Source organism: Sylvia atricapilla, chromosome 25 (assembly GCF_009819655.1).
Source record: "Sylvia atricapilla isolate bSylAtr1 chromosome 25, bSylAtr1.pri, whole genome shotgun sequence".
NCBI classification, from domain to species: Eukaryota; Metazoa; Chordata; class Aves; order Passeriformes; family Sylviidae; genus Sylvia; species Sylvia atricapilla.
The window spans coordinates 2678230-2699090 of NC_089164.1; the positions used below are offsets into that span (position 1 = coordinate 2678230).

Below are 20861 nucleotides of genomic sequence, written 5' to 3' on the forward strand. Positions count from 1 at the left end.
GGATTTCCCAGGAATTCAGTTCTCTGGGATCCCTGGGAAGATGGGGCTGCTGCAGGCCTGGGATGCGGCGTGGAGGAGGAGAGGATGTGTGAGCTGCACTCCGTGAGTCCCCTGCCTGCTCTGACCTCCTGCCCCCGGGAAAAGGGATCCACAATTCACTGGGATGATCAAACTGATGATGCCTTTAGGATTTCAGATTTTCTGGTTTTCATACGTTTATAACCCTGTAATTCTTTACTCTGAACTCCTCACACAGTGTGAGCTGCTGCTGTTCTTGTTTTGGGCAGACACAATTCCTCTCCAGGGCTGGGAATCAAGGACACCTCCCTGCCTCAGGTCCCCAGAGCTGTGAACAGAAGTGAGCTGAGAGGGAAAAAACTTGGGATAAAAGGCTTCATTACCTGAAGCTGGTATTGGAAGATTAAGATGCGAACAGGGGGAATTTGGGGTGTCCTGTGCAGGACTAGGAATCGGATTAGATGATCCCAACCCTTCCAATGACCATACAAAAAGATTTCAAATGTTTGTCACAGCTCTAAAACCCTTTCTCTTGTGTTCTTTACTCCCTCAGGTGGGAGCAGTGACAATTCCTGTCAGACATGGATAGATACAAACAAGGAATTTGGGGAGTCCTGTGCAGGACTAGGAGACAGATTAGATGATCCTAACCTTACCAGTGACCCTACAAAAAGATTGTAAATGTTTGTCACAGCTCTAAACCCCTTTCCCTTGTGTTTTTTACCCCCTCAGGTGGGAGCAGCGACCCCTCCTGTGAGACATGGATAGATGCAAACATGTGGGGCGGCTACGACTCGCCCAGGACCACTCGATCCTGAACCCCCAGAAGTGGCAGTGCGTGGACTGTCACACCACCGAGTCGCTCTGGGCCTGCCTCAAGTGCTCACACGTGGCGTGCGGCCGCTACATCGAGGAGCACGCCCTGAGGCACTTCCAGGAGACCCGGCACCCCTTGGCCATGGAAGTGCACGAGCTCTACGTCTTCTGTTACCTCTGCCAGGACTACGTCCTCAACGACAACCCCGAGGGCGACCTGAAGCTGCTGAGGAGCTCGCTGTCGGCCATCAAGGGGCAGAGGAGCGGCAGGACGCTGCGCTCCATGGCCATGGCCGAGGACGCCTGGAGGAGGAGGAGCCCTCAGGGCCAGTCCCAGATGCTGGTGGCTCTGTGGCACCGGCGCCAGGCCCTGCTGGCGAGGGCTCTGCGCACCTGGTTCCACAAGAGCTCCCGGGGCCAGCTGAAGCTGAAGGAGAAAAAGCAGATGGAGGAGCTGGAGAAGAAGAAGGAGGCGGCGCGGCGGCGGCGGCAGGAGATGAAGAGGCAGCTCCTGGAGGAGTTGGCCAACACGCCGCCCAGGAAAAGCGCCAGGCTGCTGTCTCACATGCACAGGGAGAGCTTGATCCCCAGGAAATTCAGGGAGGTGGCCAGCACGGCTTCCCCTACCTCAAGGCAGGTGCAGAGAGGATTCAAGCAGTTCTACTCCATCCGGCGCCAGCCGCTGATGACGCCCGGGGTGACGGGGCTGAGGAACCTGGGCAACACTTGCTACATGAACTCCATCCTGCAGGTGCTCAGCCACCTCCAGAAGTTCCGCGAATGTTTCTTGACTCTTGATCTCTGTGAAACGGAAGAACTTTTAGCCAAAACTGTGAATGGGAGGGCCAGGATGGCTGGCAGGCTGGCCAACGGGGCTGCTGCCCAGGAGCCAGGGAAGGCTGACAGGGTGGGGTCATCGGGCACGCAGAGCTCTCCAGCTGGCCTCAACGGGGGCTCCTCCATCAGCCGCAGTTTGGAGCTGATCCAGCCCAAGGAGCCCAGCTCGAAGCACATCTCCCTGTGCCACGAGCTGCACACCCTGTTCAGGGTGATGTGGTCTGGCAAGTGGGCCCTGGTGTCCCCCTTTGCCATGCTGCACTCCGTGTGGAGCCTGATCCCGGCGTTCCGCGGCTACGACCAGCAGGACGCTCAGGAGTTCCTCTGCGAGCTCCTGGACAAGGTCCAGCAGGAGCTGGAGTCCGAGGGCACCAAGCGCAGGATCCTCATCCCCTTCTCGCAGAGGAAGCTCACCAAGCAGGTCCTCAAGGTGGTCAACACCATTTTCCACGGGCAGTTGCTCAGTCAGGTAGGGAATTGTTCTTCCACAGGGATCAGCTGAAGCTGTTCACACTGCGCAAGGAAAAGGCTCTGCACGTTGGAAGATCCCGTTTAGGAGTGGCTTAGGAATTCTCAGTTCCTGAGGAAAAAAAATCTCTTGTGTTCCTGTGAAGGTGCCACCATTTCCATCCTTGTCACATTGAGCACAAATTCACTTCAGTTGTGCCACTTCTGGGTGACACCTGCACAAGCACAGAAGTCCTGAGCTCCTGGTTTTAGGGTTTGAATGTGTTTTTAAGGTACCTTTGCATATTTTTTTTGCCCCTTTCTGGGGGTGTTTCTGTGCCTGGGAAGAACACACTGAGGCACCTCTGGAAGAGCTCTTGTGACAATTTTTTTTTTTGTCAGCACAAGAGACACTCAACATGCTTGAGAAAGGTTCCTGTAGGAGGTGAAAGTGCCTGTGGTGCTGTCTGACCCCTTTGTCCTGTGCTGTTCCTTGCTGGAAATGTTTCATTCCCCACACTGTGATAAATTCCAGTGAGGGTTTATTCCCACACACTGGAGGAATTGGGGATGAAAGATCAAACGTGTGCACAGGGACCAATGGTCTGAGGGCACAGGGGTACAAAGGGCAGTGCCCTACAGGGGACAGCCACCAGGGATACCCCAGCCAGTGGGGAAACAGGGAGAGGAGAAACCACGAGAATCAGGGACATCTGGGGAGAGCAAAACTGGGGTGGAGCACACGGTGTGGTGAGACACCGTGGGGGAAGTTTTCTTTCAGCTTAGGGTCCAGTTCTGCGATCTCAGTTCAGGATGGACACTGAGTGCTGTGTCCAGTTTGGGATGGACACTGAGTGCTGTGTCCAGCTCTGTCCCCTCAGTTTGGGATGGACACTGAGTGCTGTGTCCAGCTCTGGGATCTCAGTTTAAGATGGACACTGAGTGCTGTGTCCAGTTTGGGATGGACACTGAGTGCTGTGTCCAGTTCTGGGATCTCAGTTTGGGATGGACACTGAGTGCTGTGTCCAGCTCTGGGATCTCAGTTGAGGATGGACACTGAGGGCTGTGTCCAGCTCTGTCCCCTCAGTTTGGGATGGACACTGAGTGCTGTGTCCAGCTCTGGGATCTCAGTTTAAGATGGACACTGAGTGCTGTGTCCAGTTTGGGATGGACACTGAGTGCTGTGTCCAGTTCTGGGATCTCAGTTTGGGATGGACACTGAGTGCTGTGTCCAGCTCTGGGATCTCAGTTCAGGATGGACACTGAGTGCTGTGTCCAGCTCTGGGATCTCAGTTTAGGGTGGACACTGAGTGCTGTGTCCAGTTTGGGATGGACACTGAGTGCTGTGTCCAGCTCCAGGATCTCAGTTTGGGATGGACACTGAGTGCTGTGTCCAGCTCTGGGATCTCAGTTTGGGATGGACACTGAGTGCTGTGTCCAGCTCTGTCCCCTCAGTTCAGGATGGACATTGAGATGTTTGAGCACACCCAGAGGAGGCCCCGAGGCTGGTGAGGGGCTGGAACACAAACCTGTGAGGAATCTGAGGGAGCTGGGGCTGTTTATCCTGGAGAAAAGGAGACTCAGGGGTGACATTGTCACTCTCCACAGTCCCCTGAAGGTGGCTGTGCCCAGCTGGGGCTGGGCTCTTTCTCCAGCAGCACTGACAGAACATCAGGACAGTGTTAACCTGTGCCAAGGGAAATACAGGTTGGATATTAGTAAGAAGTTTTTTACAGAAAAGGTGATAAAGCACTGGGATGGTCTGCCCAGGTGGAGTCACCATCCCTGGTGTGTTTATAAAAATACTGGATGTGGCATTTGGTGGCAGGGTTTAGTTGAGGTGTCAGGGCTGGGTCGGACTCAGTGATCCTGGAGATCTCTTCCAACCCAGTGGTTCTGAATTCTGTAAATTCTGTGGATTCTGTGGTATGTTCTTCCAGGGTGAAGCCCTGAGGATCCCCCTGAGGGGTTCAAAAGATCCCACCCCCAGCTGGGTGTCCCTGTGTGTCCCCTGCCAGGTCACCTGCAGGACGTGCAACTACAAATCCAACACTGTGGAGCCCTTCTGGGACCTGTCTCTGGAATTCCCGGAGCGTTACCATTCCCTGGAGAAGGGGCTGGTGCCCGTGGCGCAGGCTGAGTGCCTGCTCACCGAGATGTTGGCCAAATTCACCGAGACAGAAGCCCTGGAGGGGAGGATCTACGCCTGTGACCAGTGCAACAGTGAGTGCCACTGTCCCCTGCCACTGTCCCCTGCCAGGGACACCTCCTGCAGGGCTGGGAAGCTCCTTGTCCTGGTTATTCCTGTTCCTTGGGTTCCTCCTCATGGTGGCTTGGGCTCCTTTGGGCTCTGATGCGGCAGGTTTGGGCTCTGAAATGTCATTTTTGGGGCTCTGAAATGTCATTTTTGGGTGCTGCTATGTCATTTTTGGCCTCTGAAATGTCATTTTTGGCCACTGTCCCCTGCCAGGGACACCTCCTGCAGGGCTGGGAAGCTCCTTGTCCTGGTTATTCCTCTTCCTTGGGTTCCTCCTCATGGTGGCTTGGGCTCCTTTGGGCTCTGATGTGGCAGTTTTTGTGCTCTGAAATGTCATTTTTGGGCTCTGAAATGTCATTTTTTGGCACTGACATAAATTTTGAGCTCTACCACGTTGGTTTTTTTTGGCACTGACACAATTTTTGGGCACTGACCTATCATTTTTGGCACTGACCTATCTTTTTTGGACACTGACCTATCATTTTTGGGCTCTCACAAGTCACTGTTTGCCTCTGATGTGCCATTTTTTTGCCTCTCCTGTGTCATTTTTTAGCCCTGTTACACCATTTTTGGGCACTGACATGTCATTTTTGGGCTCTTTCACGGCTCAGAGATTATAAATTACTTTCAAGGAATTCTAAAAGGCTTTTACAGGATTCTTAAAGTGGCTTTTAAGGAATTCTAAATGGCTTTTAAGGAATTCTAGATGGCTCAGGGATTTTAAATGACTTTTAAGGAATTCTAAAAGGCTTTTACAGGATTCTTAAATTCTAAATTCTGAACACAATTCTAAGTGGCTTTTAAGGAAAATTCTAAACGACTTTTAAGGAATTCTGAATGGCTTTTAAGGAATTCCAAATTGCTGAGGAATCCTACTTTTTAAGGAATTCTAAATTACTTTTAAGGAATTCTAAATTACTTTTAAGGAATTCTGAATGGCTGAGGAATTCTGAAGTGGCTTTTAAGGAATTCTGAACGACTTTTAAGGAATCCTGAGTGGCTCAGGAAGCGTTTTTCAGCTGGAAAAAGTCATGGAAAAGGCCCCAAGTGCCAGGAGCAGTCAGAGCTGCTGCAGGAGAGGGGTAAAAATCCAATTAACAGCTCCACTCCTAATTGGGAGCTCTGAGAGCCACTTGTCCCCTTCTGCTCCAGCCTTTCCTGGCTGGAAATTCCCTGGGAGGAATTTTTCCACTTTTCCCAGTTTTGCTGTTGCTGGGAGCATTTTTTTTTTTCATGCTCTTGAGCTTCTGTGAGAAGCTCAAAGGAACAGAGAGAATAAAATATGGAATTTTCTGGGATAAAATATAGAATTTTTTTAATAGAATATGGAGTATTTGTGGATAAAATATTGAATATTTGTGGATAAGATATGGAATATTTGTGGATAGAATATGGAATATTTTTGGATAATATATGGAATATTTGTGGATAGAATATGGAATATTTTTGGATAATATATGGAATATTTGTGGATAGAATATGGAATATTTTATAAAATATGGAATAGTGTTTTATAAAATATGAAATGTTTGTGGATAGAATATGGAATTTTTTTTTTTATAAAATATGGAATATTTGTGGATAAAATACAGAATATTTGTGAGCTGGGATTCACCTGCTGGAACTGCTGCAGCTCAGGATATCTTTGGCTCAATATTCAAATATCCTGGTGGGGTTTGTGGTTTTTTTTTTTCCCAGCAGGAACAGCTCAGAGGTGATCACTATTTATGGGATGAGGAGAAGGGAAAGTTTGACTCTCCCAGAAGTTCTGGAGGAGGAATTCAGAAACCTTTATTCCATGCTGGGGGAAAAAAACCAACCCCCAAAGAGTTTTCACCCTGTGCTGGTTTTATCTCTTTGGGGAATTAATGAGCTCCTGATAATCTTTGATTTGTTTTGGGGGGTGGTTTGTGGTTTATTTTTTTTTTTTTTGGCAGGCAAACGGCGAAAATCTTCTCCCAAACCTCTTGTTCTGAGTGAGGCTAAAAAGCAGTTGCTGATCTACAGACTACCTCAGGTCCTCCGGCTGCACCTTAAACGCTTCAGGTGAGCCACTGGGGATTTTGGGAGGGGCAAAAAAAATGACCCAAAGTGATCTTTTAAATCCCCTAAAATCCTGCTGAAAGCTGTGTGAGCTGTGAGCCAGCAGACTGGGGAGTTTGTGTCACAGTTGGATGTTTTTGTGCACTTTGATCCTGAATTTCCTTTGGGTTTTGCTGGGGTTTGCAGCAGCCTGGAAGGAGAAGTCAGTAGGTGAGGAAATGTTTGGAGATGGAGAGAATTTAAGGCTGGTATTGGCTTTTTACCTGTTGAATAGAAAGCAGAAAATGCTCCAAATATTAGGACAGGTTTTATTAAGTGGTGAGGGTGGGGGTTGTTGGTGGAAGTGAGGGTTTTAAAGGTGGTCAAAGGAGAAATCTGGCTCAAAAAGAGCCCAGCTAAGACAAAAAAATATCAATGGTAGGAGGAGGCTTCAGCTAAAATAAAAATTATTAATGGCAAAGGAGGACCCTACCTGAAGGAAAAATCATCAGTGGTAAGAGGAGACCCCACATAAAACAAAAATTATTAGTGGCAAAGGAAAACCTCATCTAAAACAAAAAATATCAATGGTAGGAGGAGACTCCACCTAAAATAAAAATTATTGATGGCAAAGGAAGGCCTGACCAAAACCAAAAATCATCAATGGCAGGGGGAAGCAAAAACTCCCTGAAAACAAAAAACATCAATGTCAAGAGACCTCATCTAAACTAAAAATCCTCAGTGGCAGGAGACCCCACTTAAAGCAAAAAATATCAGTGGCAAGGGAGGACAGCACCTAAAATAAAAATTATCAATTGGAAAAATAATAAAATTGATAATAAAAATTAACAATTTACCTAAAATAAAAACCTTCAATGGCAGGGGGAGACCCCACCTGAAACAAAACCCATCAGTGTCAAGAGTCAGAAGTCCTCAGTGGCAGAAGGAGACCCCAGCTAAAATAAAAATGATCAATGAAAGGAGACCCCAGCTAAAATAAAAATGATCAATGAAAGGAGACCCCAGCTAAAATAAAAATGATCAGTGAAAGGAGACCCCAGCTAAAATAAAAATGATCAATGAAAGGAGACCCCAGCTAAAATAAAAATGATCAATGAAAGGACACCTCAGCTAAAATAAAACCCCTCCATGGCAGAGGGAGACTCCTCCTAAACCCTCAGTGGCAGAAAGAGACCTCACATAAACCAAAACTCATCAGTGGCAAGGGCAGACCCCAGCCATAACCAACCCCAGAAACAGCAGCAGGAGCTCTGTGTGTGTGAGGGGTGTCTGCAGGGATTTGGGGTGAACTCCCTGGATGTCTGCAGGGATTTGGGGTCAATCATCTGCACAGGATTTGGGGTGAATCCCAGATATCTACAGGGGCATTTTGGGGTGAATGCCCAGGTGTCTGCAGGGCATTTTGGGGTCAATCCTCAGTGTCTACAGGGGATTTGGGGGGGTGAATCCCAGATGTCTGCAGGGATTTGGGGCAAAGAATTTGCAGGGGATTTGGGGTAAATCCCCAGTATCTGCACAGATTTGGGGTGAATCATCTGCACAGGATTTGGGGTGAATCCCCAGATGTCTGCAGGGGCATTTTGGGATGAATCATCTGCAGGGATTTGGGGATGAATCCCCAGATATCTGCAGGGCATTTTGGGCTCAATCCTCAGTGTCTACAGGGGATTTGGGGGTGAATCCCCAGGTATCTGCAGGGCATTTTGGGGTGAATCCTCAATGTCTACAGAGGATTTGGGGGGGTGAATCCCAGATGTCTGCAGGGGCATTTTGGGGTGAATCATCTGCACAGGATTTGGGATGAATCCCCAGATGTCTGCAGGGATTTGGGGTCAGTCATCTGCAGGGGATTTGGGGTAAATCCCAGATATCTACAGGGGCATTTTGGGATGAATCCCCAGCTATCTGCAGGGCATTTTGGGGTAAATCCTCAATGTCTACAGAGGATTTGGGGGATAAATCCCAGATATCTACAGGGGCATTTTGGGGATGAATCCCCAGGTTTCTTCAGGGGATTTGGGGTAAATCCCAAATATCTACAGGGCCATTTGGGGCTGACTCCCCAGGATTTGCTGGCTCTGAGCACTTCCCTCCCGGGCCTGAGCGTGGCCTTTGTGTCCGCAGGTGGTCTGAGCGCAATCACCGCGAGAAGATCGGGGTCCACGTCCTCTTTGAGCAGGTATTAGACATGGAACCTTACTGCTGCAGGGACTCTGTGCCCTCCCTGGCCACAGAGACCTTTGTCTACGACCTCTCGGCCGTGGTGATGCACCACGGGAAGGGCTTTGGCTCAGGACACTACACAGCCTATTGCTACAACACGGAGGGAGGTGCGTGTGCTGGGGCTAAATCCCAAACTCCCAGCCCAAAATCCCAGCCCAAAATCCTCTTCCCACCCTCGGGATTCTTTGGGGTTTTTCTTTCCCCAGGATTCCAGCTCGTTGGGATCCGCTCCTTGGCCTTTAGGAGTTTGTTTCGCCTCCCCACCCGCTCCTCCTCCTGTCTTTATTCTTATTTTTTTAATTTTTTTTTGTCATTTATTTTGGGGGTTTTGTCATTTATTTGGGGGTTTTGTCATTTATTTGGGGGTTTTGTAATTTATTTGGGGGTTTTGTAATTTTTGGGAGGGGTTTTGTTATTTATTTTGGGGTTTTGTGTTTTATTTTAGGGGTTTTTGTAATTCAGTTTTGGGGTTTTATTTATTTGGGGGTTTTGTAATTTTTGGGAGGGGTTTTGTTATTTATTTTAGGGGTTTGTATTTTTTTGGGGGGGGGTTGTAATTTATTTTGGGGCTTTATTTATTTGGGGGTTTTGTAATTTATTTTAGGGTTTTTGCAATTTATTTTGGGGTTTTGTAATTTATTTTAGGGTTTTGTATTTTATTTGGGAGTTTTGTTATTTATTTTGGGGTTTTATTTATTTTGGGGTTTTATTTATTTGGGGGGTTGTTATTTATTTGGGGGTTTTGTAATTTATTTGGGGATTTTGTATTTTATTTGGGGCTTTTGTAATTTATTTTGGGGTTTTTATTATTTATTTTGGGGTCTTTGTAATTTATTTTAGGGGTTTGTATTTTATTTTGGGGTTTTGTTATTTTGGGGCTTTATTTTGGGGTTTTGTTATTTATTTTGGGGTTTTGTAATTTTTGGGAGGAGTTTTGCTATTTATTTAGGGGTTTTGTATTTTATTTTGGATTTTTATAATTTATTTTGAGGTCTTGTCACTTACTTTGGGGGATTTTTCTTCGAGGAGGTGTTTTTTTGTTGGTTGTTCGCCTTTTCCTGGGCACGGTGTGAATTCTTCATTCTGCCAGAGCAGAGCTGCTGCAGCTGCCTTTGCTCAGGGCTGAATTCCTCAGGATTGAGGAGATGAACAGAAAGTGTTTTGAGGCTGGAAAAACAGGAACTATTCATGCCCAACATCCGCAGGGGGCTGGGAGATCCCAGCAGCTGGACCAGGACGGGCTCTGCCTTCCTGGCTGCACAAACTGCCTGGCCCCAGGGAATTTTTGGGCTGATGAAATGAAGATTTGATATTTCTAAAGCACCAAACAAAAAAATTAATCCTATTAAAAAATTACAAATAAAATCATTTTGCAGTTTAGAGGAAAAGACAGGTGCTTTTTCTCCTGTGGATGTTTCCCGTGAGCAGTTCTAAAATCCAAAGGGATCTTGCCTCAGCTTAGAGATTTTTTTTTTCCCATTTTTCCCCAGGTTTTTGGGTGCACTGCAATGACTCCAAACTGAATGTATGTAGCGTGGAGGAGGTGTGCAAGACCCAGGCCTACATCCTCTTCTACACTCAGAGAACGCTGCAGGACAAAGCAGGAATCCCAGAAAAACAACTCCAAACTCAGGTTTTTGCCACCCAAAACCAGTGACAAGGACACGAGACTGACAGTGACATTGCCAGGAGGGGAAAACACTCCCAGCTTCTTTCTGGGGAACTTTTGGTGTTCATCTTCCTCTTCTTTGTGGGGAAAACTGCAGGGATGGGATCACAGTAGGGATGGGATCAGGGCAGGGATGGGATCAGGGCAGGGATGGGATCAGCAGGAATGGGATCAGGGCAGGGATGGGATCAGCAGGAATGGGATCAGCAGGAATGGGATCAGGGCAAGGATGGGATCAGGGCAGGAATGGGATCAGCAGGAATGGGATCAGGGCAGGAATGGGATCAGGATAGGGATGGGATCAGGGCAGGGATGGGATCAGCAGGGATGGGATCAGGGCAGGGATGGGATCAGCAGGAATGGGATCAGCAGGAATGGGATCACAGTAGGGATGGGATCAGGGCAGAGAGGGGATCAGGGCAGGAATGGGATCAGGATAGGGATGGGATCAGGGATGGGATCAGGGCAGAGAGGGGATCAGGATAGGAATGGGATCAGCAGGAATGGGATCAGGGCAAGGATGGGATCAGCAGGAATGGGATCACAGTAGGGATGGGATCAGGATAGGGATGGGATCAGGATAGGGATGGGATCAGCAGGAATGGGATCAAGCAGGGCAGGATGTTTGGAAAACCCTCTGGAGCTGGGCAGTTCTGATTTGGGGCAGAATCTTGGGGTCGAGTGTCTTTCTGGCACCAAAAAACCCCGAAATTGTCGAGTTTGAAGCTGTTCATCCATCCCCTATCAAAGAGGAATGAGCACAAGCAAGAAATGGGAGAATCCAGCTGGATCAACACCCTTCAATCCCTAAAAATCCTGATCCAGCTGCAAGAGGAACAGGTACAGTACCGTGAGTGGCCTGGGGAAGCTCCCAGAGCTGTTCCTGCTGGAAAAAAAACGTGTGAATTCTTCTCAATTCCTCCCTCTGCTGACAGCAATTTCTGTGCCCTGGGTGAGGCTTTCCCAGCAGCTCTGCCACATTCCAGGGTTTTCTCGGGGCTGAACTCAGCTGGCAGCGAAATTCCCTCAGAAATGGGATTTTCATGGAGTTCTGCTGTGGAGAAAACGGGGTTTTGACACGCAAAAATGGGGTTTAACACACAAAAAAATGGGTTTAAACCCTCCAAAATGGGTTTTAGCATGCAGAAAAATGGGGGTTAATCCCCTAAAATGGGTTTTAACTCGCAAGAAATGTGTTTTAACCCCCAAAAATGTTTTTTAACCAACATAAAGTGGGTTTTATCACACTAAAAAGTGGTTTAACCCCCCAAAATGGGTTTTAACACACACAAAAACTGGGGTTTAACTGCCTAAAAGTGTTTTAACGCACAAAAAACAGGGTTTTAACACAAAACAAGTGTTCTAACCCCCAAAAATGTGTTTTAACACATACAAAGTGAGTTATAACCCCTAAAAAAGAGTTTTAACACCCCAAAAAAAAAAACCCCAGGAATGTCCCTGAGTGCCACATCTGGCAGCCAAACCAAAACCTGGGCTCCAGATTCCTGCTGGCATCACCTGGGATTGGGAAGAGTTCCCAAAACCTTTGGCAGCAGCAGTTGGAACTGGGGAGACAAATTCCTTTTTTTTTTTTTCCTTTTTTTTGGACAAATGTGGCTGCATTTCCTCAGGGGAACAAGGATTTGGGGGTGAAAAAACATGAAAAATGTCATTTCTTGGGGTGGTGCCACCCTTGGGGGTCCCTATTCCTGCAGGGCCACCCGAGGGGAGGAATGTGAAATCCCAAATCCCTCGTGGAGTTGGAAAAGCTCCAGAAAAATGCAAAGTTTGTGTCTGAAATCAGCCAGGATTTGGAATTCTGTGGGGAAACAGAGCCTTAGTTGGACTATTTACAGTCATTTCTCAGCTTACCTCAGATGTGGGGTTTTTGTAATTTTGGGGTTTGGCTGGTCACGTTTCACTTTTCAATCTGAGTTATTTGACCTGTTGTCTGTTCATCTGAGTTATTTAAAAAAAAAAAAATAATGCAAAATAGGAGGGTTTAAAAAAAAAAAAATCAGTTTTCAGGCAGGGAAGTTTTCCCAAGTGTTTCTCCTCCTCCCTTTTGGCTCTTTTTATCTCATCGGATAAACACGAGCTCTGTTGTTGTTGTTGGGGGAGGAAAACTCCCAAATCCCACTTTTTCCTGGGAATTTTCATCTCCTGCCCTTGGGCAAAAATGAGCACAGCAAACAAAAAACCCCAAAAACCTCGGATTGTGTCAGAAAAAAAAAATCCCGTTTCCCACATTCTGCCCAAGATGCTGCATTCTGAGCCTAAAAGAAACGTCCTTTTGAACAATTAAATAGCATTTTGGGGTCATTTTCTGTTATTTTTTTGGGGGGGAAGATGAGGCAGATTGCAATAAAAAAAAAAAAAGGGTTTTTTATCAGACAGTGCTGATAAAAAAAAAAAAAAAAAACCAAGTTTGATTTTTCTTCCCTGAATGTGGCAGGACCTGGAGGGATTCCTTGGGAATGACTTGTGGAGGGAATTTTTGAGGCTGCCAATAAATCCAATTAATCACAATACAACGGGATAAACTGAGCTCCAAGGAGAGGGAAATGAGGGAAAGTTGGTGGATTCCACAAACTCCATTTTTCTGGAGTTTTTTCAGCAGTTCTAAATCACATTCTCCTGGATTTTCCCAGTGGTTTTAAATCAAGACTTTTTCTGGATTTTCCAGCAGTTTAAAAAACAGGGTTTTCTAGATATTTTTTACCCCCAGCAGCTTTAAATCTGATTTTTGTGGATTTTCTTCCAGCAGTTTTGAATCAGATTTTTTTTTCTGGATTTTTTTTCCCCACAGCAGCTTTAAACCAGCTTTTTCTGGTTTTTCGGTGGTTTAAAATCAGATTTTTCTGGATTTTTTCCCCCCCAGCAGCTTTAAATCTGATTTTTCTGGATTTACTTTTAGCAGTTTTGAATCAGATTTTTTTTTTACTGGATTTTTTTCCCCACAACAGCTTCAAACCAGCTTTTTCTGACTTTTTCAGCGGTTTAAAACCAGATTTTTCTGGGGTTTTTTTCCCCCAGCAGCTTTAAACCAGCTTTTTCTGGCTTTTTCAGCAGTTTAAAACCAGATTTTTCTGGATTTTTTTTCCTCACAACAGCTTCAAACCAGCTTTTTCTGGCTTTTTCAGCAGTTTAAAACCAGATTTATCTGGATTTTTTCCCCCCCAGCAGCTTTAAACCAGCTTTTTCTGACTTTCTCAGCGATTTAAAACCAGATTTATCTGGATTTTCCAGCAGTTTTAATCAAAACAGCCTCAACTTTCTGCTCCAAGCTCCTTCCTGATGTCACTGCCAGACCTGAAGTGTCCTCCTCAAGGACAGCAGCAAGTGACAAGAGAATCCAATTAATTAATGAAGGGCTACAAACGAAGGACCTTGAGGAACCAGGAGGGATTCACCGAGTTCCTCCTGCTCCCCGTGGGTCCATCCCAGCCGGGGAATATTCCAGAATTCCTGGATATTCCTCAGCAGTTTGTGCTCCAGGTTTGGGACATCTCATGGATCCTTTGTCCTGCGGAAACTGCGGCTGCAGGGTTTGGGATTGTGCCCCTGGCACAGGGAGCTGCGGGGTTAGGGGGTTTTTGGGGGGTTTGAGGGGTTTTTAGGGGGGTTTATGGGGTTTTTGAGGGGTTTTTAGGGGGTTTTATGGGGTTTTTGAGGGGTTTTTAGGGGGTTTATATGGGGTTGGGGGGGGTTTATGAGGTTTTTGGGGGGTTTTGAGGGTTTTTTTTAGGGGGTTTTATGGGGTTTTATGGGTTTTTTAGGGGGTTTTGAAGGGTTTTTATGGGGGTTTTGAGAGGTTTTTTGGGGTTTTTGAGGGGTTTTTTAAGGGGTTTTGAAGGGTTTTTATGGAGTTTTTGAGAGGTTTTTTGGGGGGAGATTTTATGGGATTTTTGAGGGAGTTTTATGGGGTTTTTTTATGGGGGTCTTGAGAGGTTTTTTGGGGTTTTTGAGGGGTTTTTTTGGAGTTTTGAGAGGTTTTTATGGGGTTTTTGAAGGGTTTTTCGGGGTTTTTGAGAGGTTTTTATGGGTTTTTTGAGGGTTTTTTATGGGGGTTTTGAGAGGTTTTTTTGGGGTTTTTGAGAGGTTTTTATGGGGTTTTGAGAAGTTTTTTTGGGGGTTTATGGGGTTTTTGAGGGAAAGGGGCACCAGGGCCACTTGTGTCCCCAAACCTGAGGGAGCTGCTCCCACAATGGCCCAAACTCCAAGCCCAGTTGGGAAAATGCCCAAAGAATGTGAATTCCCAAGGCCAGGAAACCCCAGTGGCTCCTCCAGAGCACCCCGGGGCGGCGGGGGTGCAACCTGGGAGTAACTCACTACCTGGAGTAACAACTCACAGCCTGGAGTAACAGCTCAGAACCTGGGAGTAACTCACTACCTGGAGTAACTCACAGCAGCCTCTCTGCAACCTGGGAGTAAATCATAACCTGGGAGTAATTCACTACCTGGAGTAACAACTCACTACCTGGAGTAACTCAGAGCAGCCTCTGTGCAACCTGTGAGTGAATCACAACCTGTGAGTGACTCACAGCAGCCACTGTGGAACCTGGGAGTAACTCACTACCTGGAGTAACTCCCAACCTCTATCTCGCAAGCTGTGAGTGACTTAGAGCAGCCCCTGTGCAACCTGTGAGTATCTCCCAAGTTATAACTCCCAACTTGTGAGTATCTCCCAAGTTGTGAGTATCTCCAGAGTTGTGAGTGTCTCCCGAGCTGTGAGCAGCTCCCAGCCCGTGTCCCCAGGGCAGTCCCAAAGCTCTTCTCCTCCCAGCCCAGCTCCCCCCGGCTTTTCCCGGGAATCTGGAGGTCGATCCCAGTCTGGATTTCCCCTGGCAGGAGCAGCTCCCAGGGCTGGGCTCCTCCCTCTGCCTCTGGGCTGTGAAATAGAAATGACGTTTTTATGATTTGTTTCTTTGTAAATCTTTACTCTTTTTACGCCTTGGGGTTTGGTTTTTTGTTTGTTTGTTTTGTAAGCTGAAGTTTCTTATTAAAAACAAAACAAAACAAAAAATGACAAAAAAAACAAAAAAAGGACAAGGAAAAAGAAAACAAGAAGAAAGAAATCCCAGTGGGTTGTTTTTTGTTATTCCATAAACTTTAATAAACATCTGGGGCTGGGGGGCACAGGAGGGAATTCTGGGCACGTCCTCGAGGAAAAAATTCCTGAAGGAACAAATGGGAAACCAATTCTCCCTCTCAGCATTAAACCTTTTTGTCCTTGTCACTGCTCCAGGCAGGACAGGAGGGATCAGGGGAGCTCCAGGGGGATCAGAGCAGCTCCAGGTGGGATCAGAGCAGCTCCAGGTGGAATCAGAGCAGCTCCAGAGGGATCAGAGCAGCTCCAGAGGGGATCAGAGCAGCTCCAGGAGGGATCAGAGCAGCTCCAGGGGGATCAGAGCAGCTCCAGGAGGGATCAGAGCAGCTCCAGGGGGATCAGAGCAGCTCCAGGAGGGATCAGAGCAGCTCCAGGGGGATCAGAGCAGCTCCAGGAGGGATCAGAGCAGCTCCAGGGGGATCAGAGCAGCTCCAGAGGGGATCAGAGCAGCTCCAGGGGGATCAGAGCAGCTCCAGGGGGATCAGAGCAGCTCCAGGGGGGATCAGAGCAGCTCCAGGGGGGATCAGAGCAGCTCCAGGGGGATCAGAGCAGCTCCAGGAGGGATCAGAGCAGCTCCAGGGGGATCAGAGCAGCTCCAGGGATGTCAGAGCAGCTCCAGGGATGTCAGAGCAGCTCCACAGCTCCAGTCGTGGTGGGAAGCTGAGCTCCACAGCTCCAGTCGTGGTGGGAAGCTGAGCTCTGCTCCCAGCAGCTCCGGCTCCTTCCTGGGACAGGGATCCAGCACTGTCAGGGGAGATGGTTCTGCTTTAAAATCTGTATAAAGAGGGGCTTCTGTGGGGTCAGGGCAGGGCCCAGGCCTGGTTTGTGTCACCTCCCGTGGTGACAGCGCTGTCCTGGGGGCTCAGGGTGAGTCTGGGGGGGTTTGCTCAGCCTCAAAGCCCCAGGGGGCACGGACAGCACCCAAGGAAAGGCTGGATTTGGGAGATTCAGGATGGATTTTGGGAAAGATTCTTCTCCCAGCGGCGCTGGGTGCTGCCCCAGAGCTCCGGGGGGGGTTTGGCCAGCGCTCCAGGGAGGCACAGGGTGGGATTTGGGGGTGTCTGTGCAGGGCCAGGGGCTGGATTTGATCCCGCCGATCCCAGCCCGGAGTGTCCCCGCTCACCGCCGCTACGGCCCGGGCTGCGGGGCCATCAGGTCGATGTCCGTCAGGTTCCGGGCCACCCACACCCCCGCGGCGAACAGCCCCAGGTTCACCAGCAGGTTCCTGCAAATGTAAAACCCCGCATGTCAATGCCCAGGTGGGGAAAGACTCCGGGGAAGTTCATCCGACTCCGAGATGTGCCCGATTCCCCACCCTGAGCGCTCAGTGCCACCCCCAGGTGACACCTCCAGGTGACACCTCCAAACCTCCCTGGGCACTGCCAAGGCCTGAGCGCCCTTTCCATGAGGAAATTCCTGCTGGAATTCCACCCTGAGCCTCCCCTGGCCCAGCCTGAGGCCGTTCCCTCTCCTCCTGTCCCTGTTCCCTGGGATGAGATCCCAAATCCCCCCGGCTGTCCCCTCCTGGCAGGGAGCTGTGCAGAGCCACAAATTCCCCCTGAGCTCCTTTTCTCCAGGCTGAGCCCCTCCCCAGCTCCCTCAGGACTCTCCAGACCCTTCCCCAAATCCCTCAGGACTCTCCAGACCCTTCCCCAAATCCCTCAGCACTCTCCGTTCCCTTCCCTGGACACGCTCCAGCCCCAAAATGTCCTCCCCGGGCTGAGGAGCCGGACGGGGACACGGGGACCGAAGGACGATCCGTGCCCTGCCGGACACGCTGCTCCTGACCCAGGGCACAGACACCGGGCTCCGATCCCGACTCCGAGCCCTGTTCCGGTCCCGGCCCCGATCCCATCCGTGACCCTGATCCCATCCGTGACCCTGATCCCCGTCCCGGCCCCGATCCCGATCCCGATCCCGTTCCCGGCCCCGATCCCGATCCCGATCCCGATCCCGGTCCCGGTCCCGTTCCCGACCTGCGGAAGTCGTTGCGGTCGGTGGCGAAGCGGAAGGCGCTCCGCAGCCAGGCGCGGATGCCCCGTGACGGGGCCGCCACGGCCGCTCCTCCTCCCGCCGCCGCCGCCATTGCTGCCGCCCGCCCGCGCCGCGCGATGACGTCACCGCGCCGGCTACGTCACTGGCGCAGAGTGACGTGTGAGCGGCGCGCGGAGCGCCACGTGCGGGGACCGGGAACGGGAACGGGAACGGGATCGGGATAATGAGCGGGATAATGAGCGGGATAGGGGCTGGGATTGGGAGCGGGGCCGGGACCAGGATTGGGACTGGGAAGGGGAGCAGGAGTGGGATCGGGATCGGGATCGGGATGGGGAGCGGGTCTGGGATCGGGAACAGAGGCGGGACCGGGATCGGGACTGGGAAGGGGAGCAGAAGCGGGACCGGGAACGGAGGCGGGACCGGGATCGGGGCGGGAAGGGGAGCAGGAACGGGATCGGGATCAGGATTGGGAGCGGGATCGGGACCGGGATCGGGAGTGTGATAGGGACCGGGATCGGGAAGGGGAGCAGGAACGGGACCGGGACCGGGCTCGGGACTCGGAAGGAGTCGGGGTGCTCGCTGTGTCACGATGCCGCGGCGATGAGGGTCTTTAAGGATCCTTTGCGAGATGAGGGCTGTGGTTATAGTGATGTTCATTACTATTATCATATAAAACTTTTAACAATTCAAGTAACTGACTCTCGCACAGAATGTCTGGAATTAGCCGGGTTCCCCTGTTATTCCCATTTCCCTCTCCTCCTTGGGGACACCCAGGTCACTCGGCTGAGCCCCGGATTTTGGGGACATCTGCAGCCTCCTCTGTCGCTGCTGCTGGGTTCCCTGCCCGAATGCCGGCCAGCTAATTGACTGATGGCAATTAGGGACACTCATTAGGGGCCCAGCTGGACAGGCAGGAGCTCCCTGCCGTGGGGAGCAGCCAGAACCCACGGGCTGCCATCCCTCACCCCGCCTCGCCTTTGGGAAGGGGTTTACCCCACCTGGATTTTTCCCGTCATGATAAATGGAAATGATTCGTGCTAACTAAATAGTGACTGTTTAGAAAATTATTGTTATAAAGCAATAAAGGAAGTGTTATAGAGCAGATGGGCCCCTTTGCAGATGTTACATGTAAAAATAGGGTACAGGGTGTAGTTTTGGGATAAGCGATGTCTCAAGACAGAATTGACCTTGGGATGGACAAAGATGGGAGGGTTTCTAAGGTATGGTTTTATCTATGAAATGCAAAGCTGATTTTTTAGTAACATAAAGCTAATTTACAAAACACAACACTTAATATGCACATACAACCTGTGAGGTTATCCAGAGAAAAACAGAGTGTGAGCCTTCATCAAAAACCACCGAGAGAAGACAGAAGACCCCTGGCAACAACTGAAGCATGCACCATGAAGTATAAGTGATACAGGTTTTAGAACTGGAAATAGGAGGGAATTTATGGGAAACGTGGATGAATATGTTTTAGCATATACTAAGTTAAATTTGAATTGTTTTGTACGTGAGGTAGGGTGAGAAGTAACCTCCCTGTACCCCGGTCTGTTTTGCTTATGCTTTATCCAAACCTTAATCACACTTAATTAATTACTGCTGTAAGGAAGAAGAGCTGGACTCTCCAATAGATCAAGCAACGATCCATTTATTAAGTCATTAATTCAAATGAATTAATAAAATTAATTAGCAAAGCAGGCGCTGGGTACAGTGGGGGTTTCCCCTCCAGCTGCACATCAGCTGCTGATTTTTGCTGGTATTTCTTGAGCATCTTCATGAGCATTTCTCAGCAGGTGTTTTATTTGTGGTTTTCCTCCTAGTTTCTATTGGTGAAGTTTGATTTCTAGACCTCATTGTGATCGGTTCCCGTTGGTGACATCAAGTTTCTGCACCCCAGGGTTGTAAATTAGTGATGGTGGTAATTCCCTTTCCAGGATCATCAATTTTTAGCTTGGGATAAGCTCACTTCTTTTATTTTATTTAGGTGATTACGACTCCTTTTATATATTCTATAAATATACCTCAAAACCTCTTATTACAAAGCAGCTCAAAGCTCATAATAATTTTATTTTCAAAGCAAATAATAATATTAATTGTTATTCAGTGAAATTGCTGCTAACTCAGTAGACCTAGTTGTGTGACATCATTTAGAACAGAAAGGTTTTACTCCGTTTGGCTTTGGGTTTTCTTGTTCACCCTGTTACATATGTTGCCTAATTTTCCAATCCAAAAAAACGCAAAAAAAAACCCCAAACCAAAATTAAATGTAGCAGCAATTTTAATTTGAGCACCTTAAAATTTGCAGTGGTTTTGGTGATAGCAAATAATACATTGGTTCTGATAATGATAATAATAATAATGATGATAATTAAATGTGGACTGTGGGGTACAGAGCAGGATTTGGAATCCTGCCTCACGTACCAACAGGATGACCCAAATTAACCCTTTTGTGCTGTGTCTCCACCCATCTCCTCCCGGTTTTGATTCCTGAAATCCACATCCCTGCCCTCATCACCTCCATCTCCTCCCTTTTGGGGGGTCTCGCCACCTTTGAGGGTTGTGAAAAACCAGTTCCACTCACTTTTAAAAATACATAAATTTGATAAAAATTAAAAATAGACCATTGTGTGTCCCAATAATTGACTGGACACAAGCTCATTTAAATCAGATCGGAATTTATTGAGCAGGCGACAGTCTGGCTCACACCCACCACCCCAGAGTCTCTGCTTTTACACTTTCAGCTCCCTGTGATGGGTGTATTTTTCTGTTTCTCCTGTGTTTTGGCCAAGTGTTGCTGGATGGGGTCTTTATCCACTTCCCGGTGGTTGGGGAATGTGGCTCTGATCCCTGCAAAAAAACTGGTCACTCAGCTTTTCTTTTGTTTTCCTGGCCGGATGTTTGAAGAGAGGGGCTTGGCCAGAATACCAGGTGCTTCCCGGTAACACGGTTTGGTGAACTCTTACTGATGGTAATTTATTACAATGACCCAAATTTACCCTTTTGTGCTGTTTCTCCACCCGTCTCCCGGTTTTGGTTGGTGAAATCCACATCCCTGCCCTCATCACCTCCATCTCCTCCCCTTTTGGGGGGTCTCACCACCTTTGAGGGTTGGGAAAAACCAGCTCCACTCTCTTTTAAAATTGTATAAGTTGGATAAAAATTAAAAATAGATCATTAGGAGACAGAAAACAAACGTTTCTCGGTGCCTGGCGTAAAGTCAGCACACTTTTCACTCTTTCAGACTCTGATATTTAGGGATTGCTGTGTCCTTTCAATCATCCGACCTGATAGATTTATTTGTGGGTGGCTCCACTCCGGCTGGTCACGTGGGTCTCATAAATTTTCTTCTTCTTTTTTTGGTTGGTTTTATTTTGATTAAAAAAAAATAAAAAATACCCAGAAATCCAGCAGGGCCACGGGGTGACGACTCCTCCCCACATTTT

General features: G+C 48.4%; 3 protein-coding genes across 6 annotated transcripts in view; 2 read left to right on the forward strand and 1 right to left on the reverse strand.

Moving 5' to 3' along the window:
* On the forward strand, positions 1-10673 carry USP49 (ubiquitin specific peptidase 49). Its single transcript, XM_066335569.1, has 6 exons — positions 1-102; positions 751-2140; positions 4137-4341; positions 6313-6421; positions 8543-8748; positions 10132-10673. The coding sequence occupies exons 2-6, from the start codon at positions 779-781 to the stop codon at positions 10296-10298; spliced, it is 2049 nt and encodes a 682-aa protein (XP_066191666.1). The 5' UTR covers positions 1-102; positions 751-778; the 3' UTR covers positions 10299-10673.
* Positions 10345-17535, reverse strand: TOMM6 (translocase of outer mitochondrial membrane 6). Of its 4 annotated transcripts, none has more exons than XM_066335574.1 (3): positions 17397-17535; positions 16544-16645; positions 10345-10356 (listed from the first exon to the last, which is right to left on the reverse strand). In XM_066335574.1, the coding sequence occupies exons 1-2, from the start codon at positions 17504-17506 to the stop codon at positions 16549-16551; spliced, it is 207 nt and encodes a 68-aa protein (XP_066191671.1). In that variant the 5' UTR covers positions 17507-17535; the 3' UTR covers positions 10345-10356; positions 16544-16548. The 4 variants fall into 4 exon arrangements, with proteins under 4 accessions (XP_066191671.1, XP_066191667.1, XP_066191668.1 ...); XM_066335570.1 differs by lacking the exon at positions 10345-10356 and adding an exon at positions 16083-16164; XM_066335571.1 differs by lacking the exon at positions 10345-10356 and adding an exon at positions 16089-16145.
* LOC136371448 (uncharacterized) overlaps positions 17532-20861 on the forward strand; it is an 11972-nt gene continuing 8642 nt past the window's right edge. The window contains exon 1 of the mRNA XM_066335550.1: positions 17532-17597. Coding sequence (XP_066191647.1) covers positions 17532-17597 — 66 coding nt within the window. The remainder of the gene's footprint in view (positions 17598-20861) is intronic.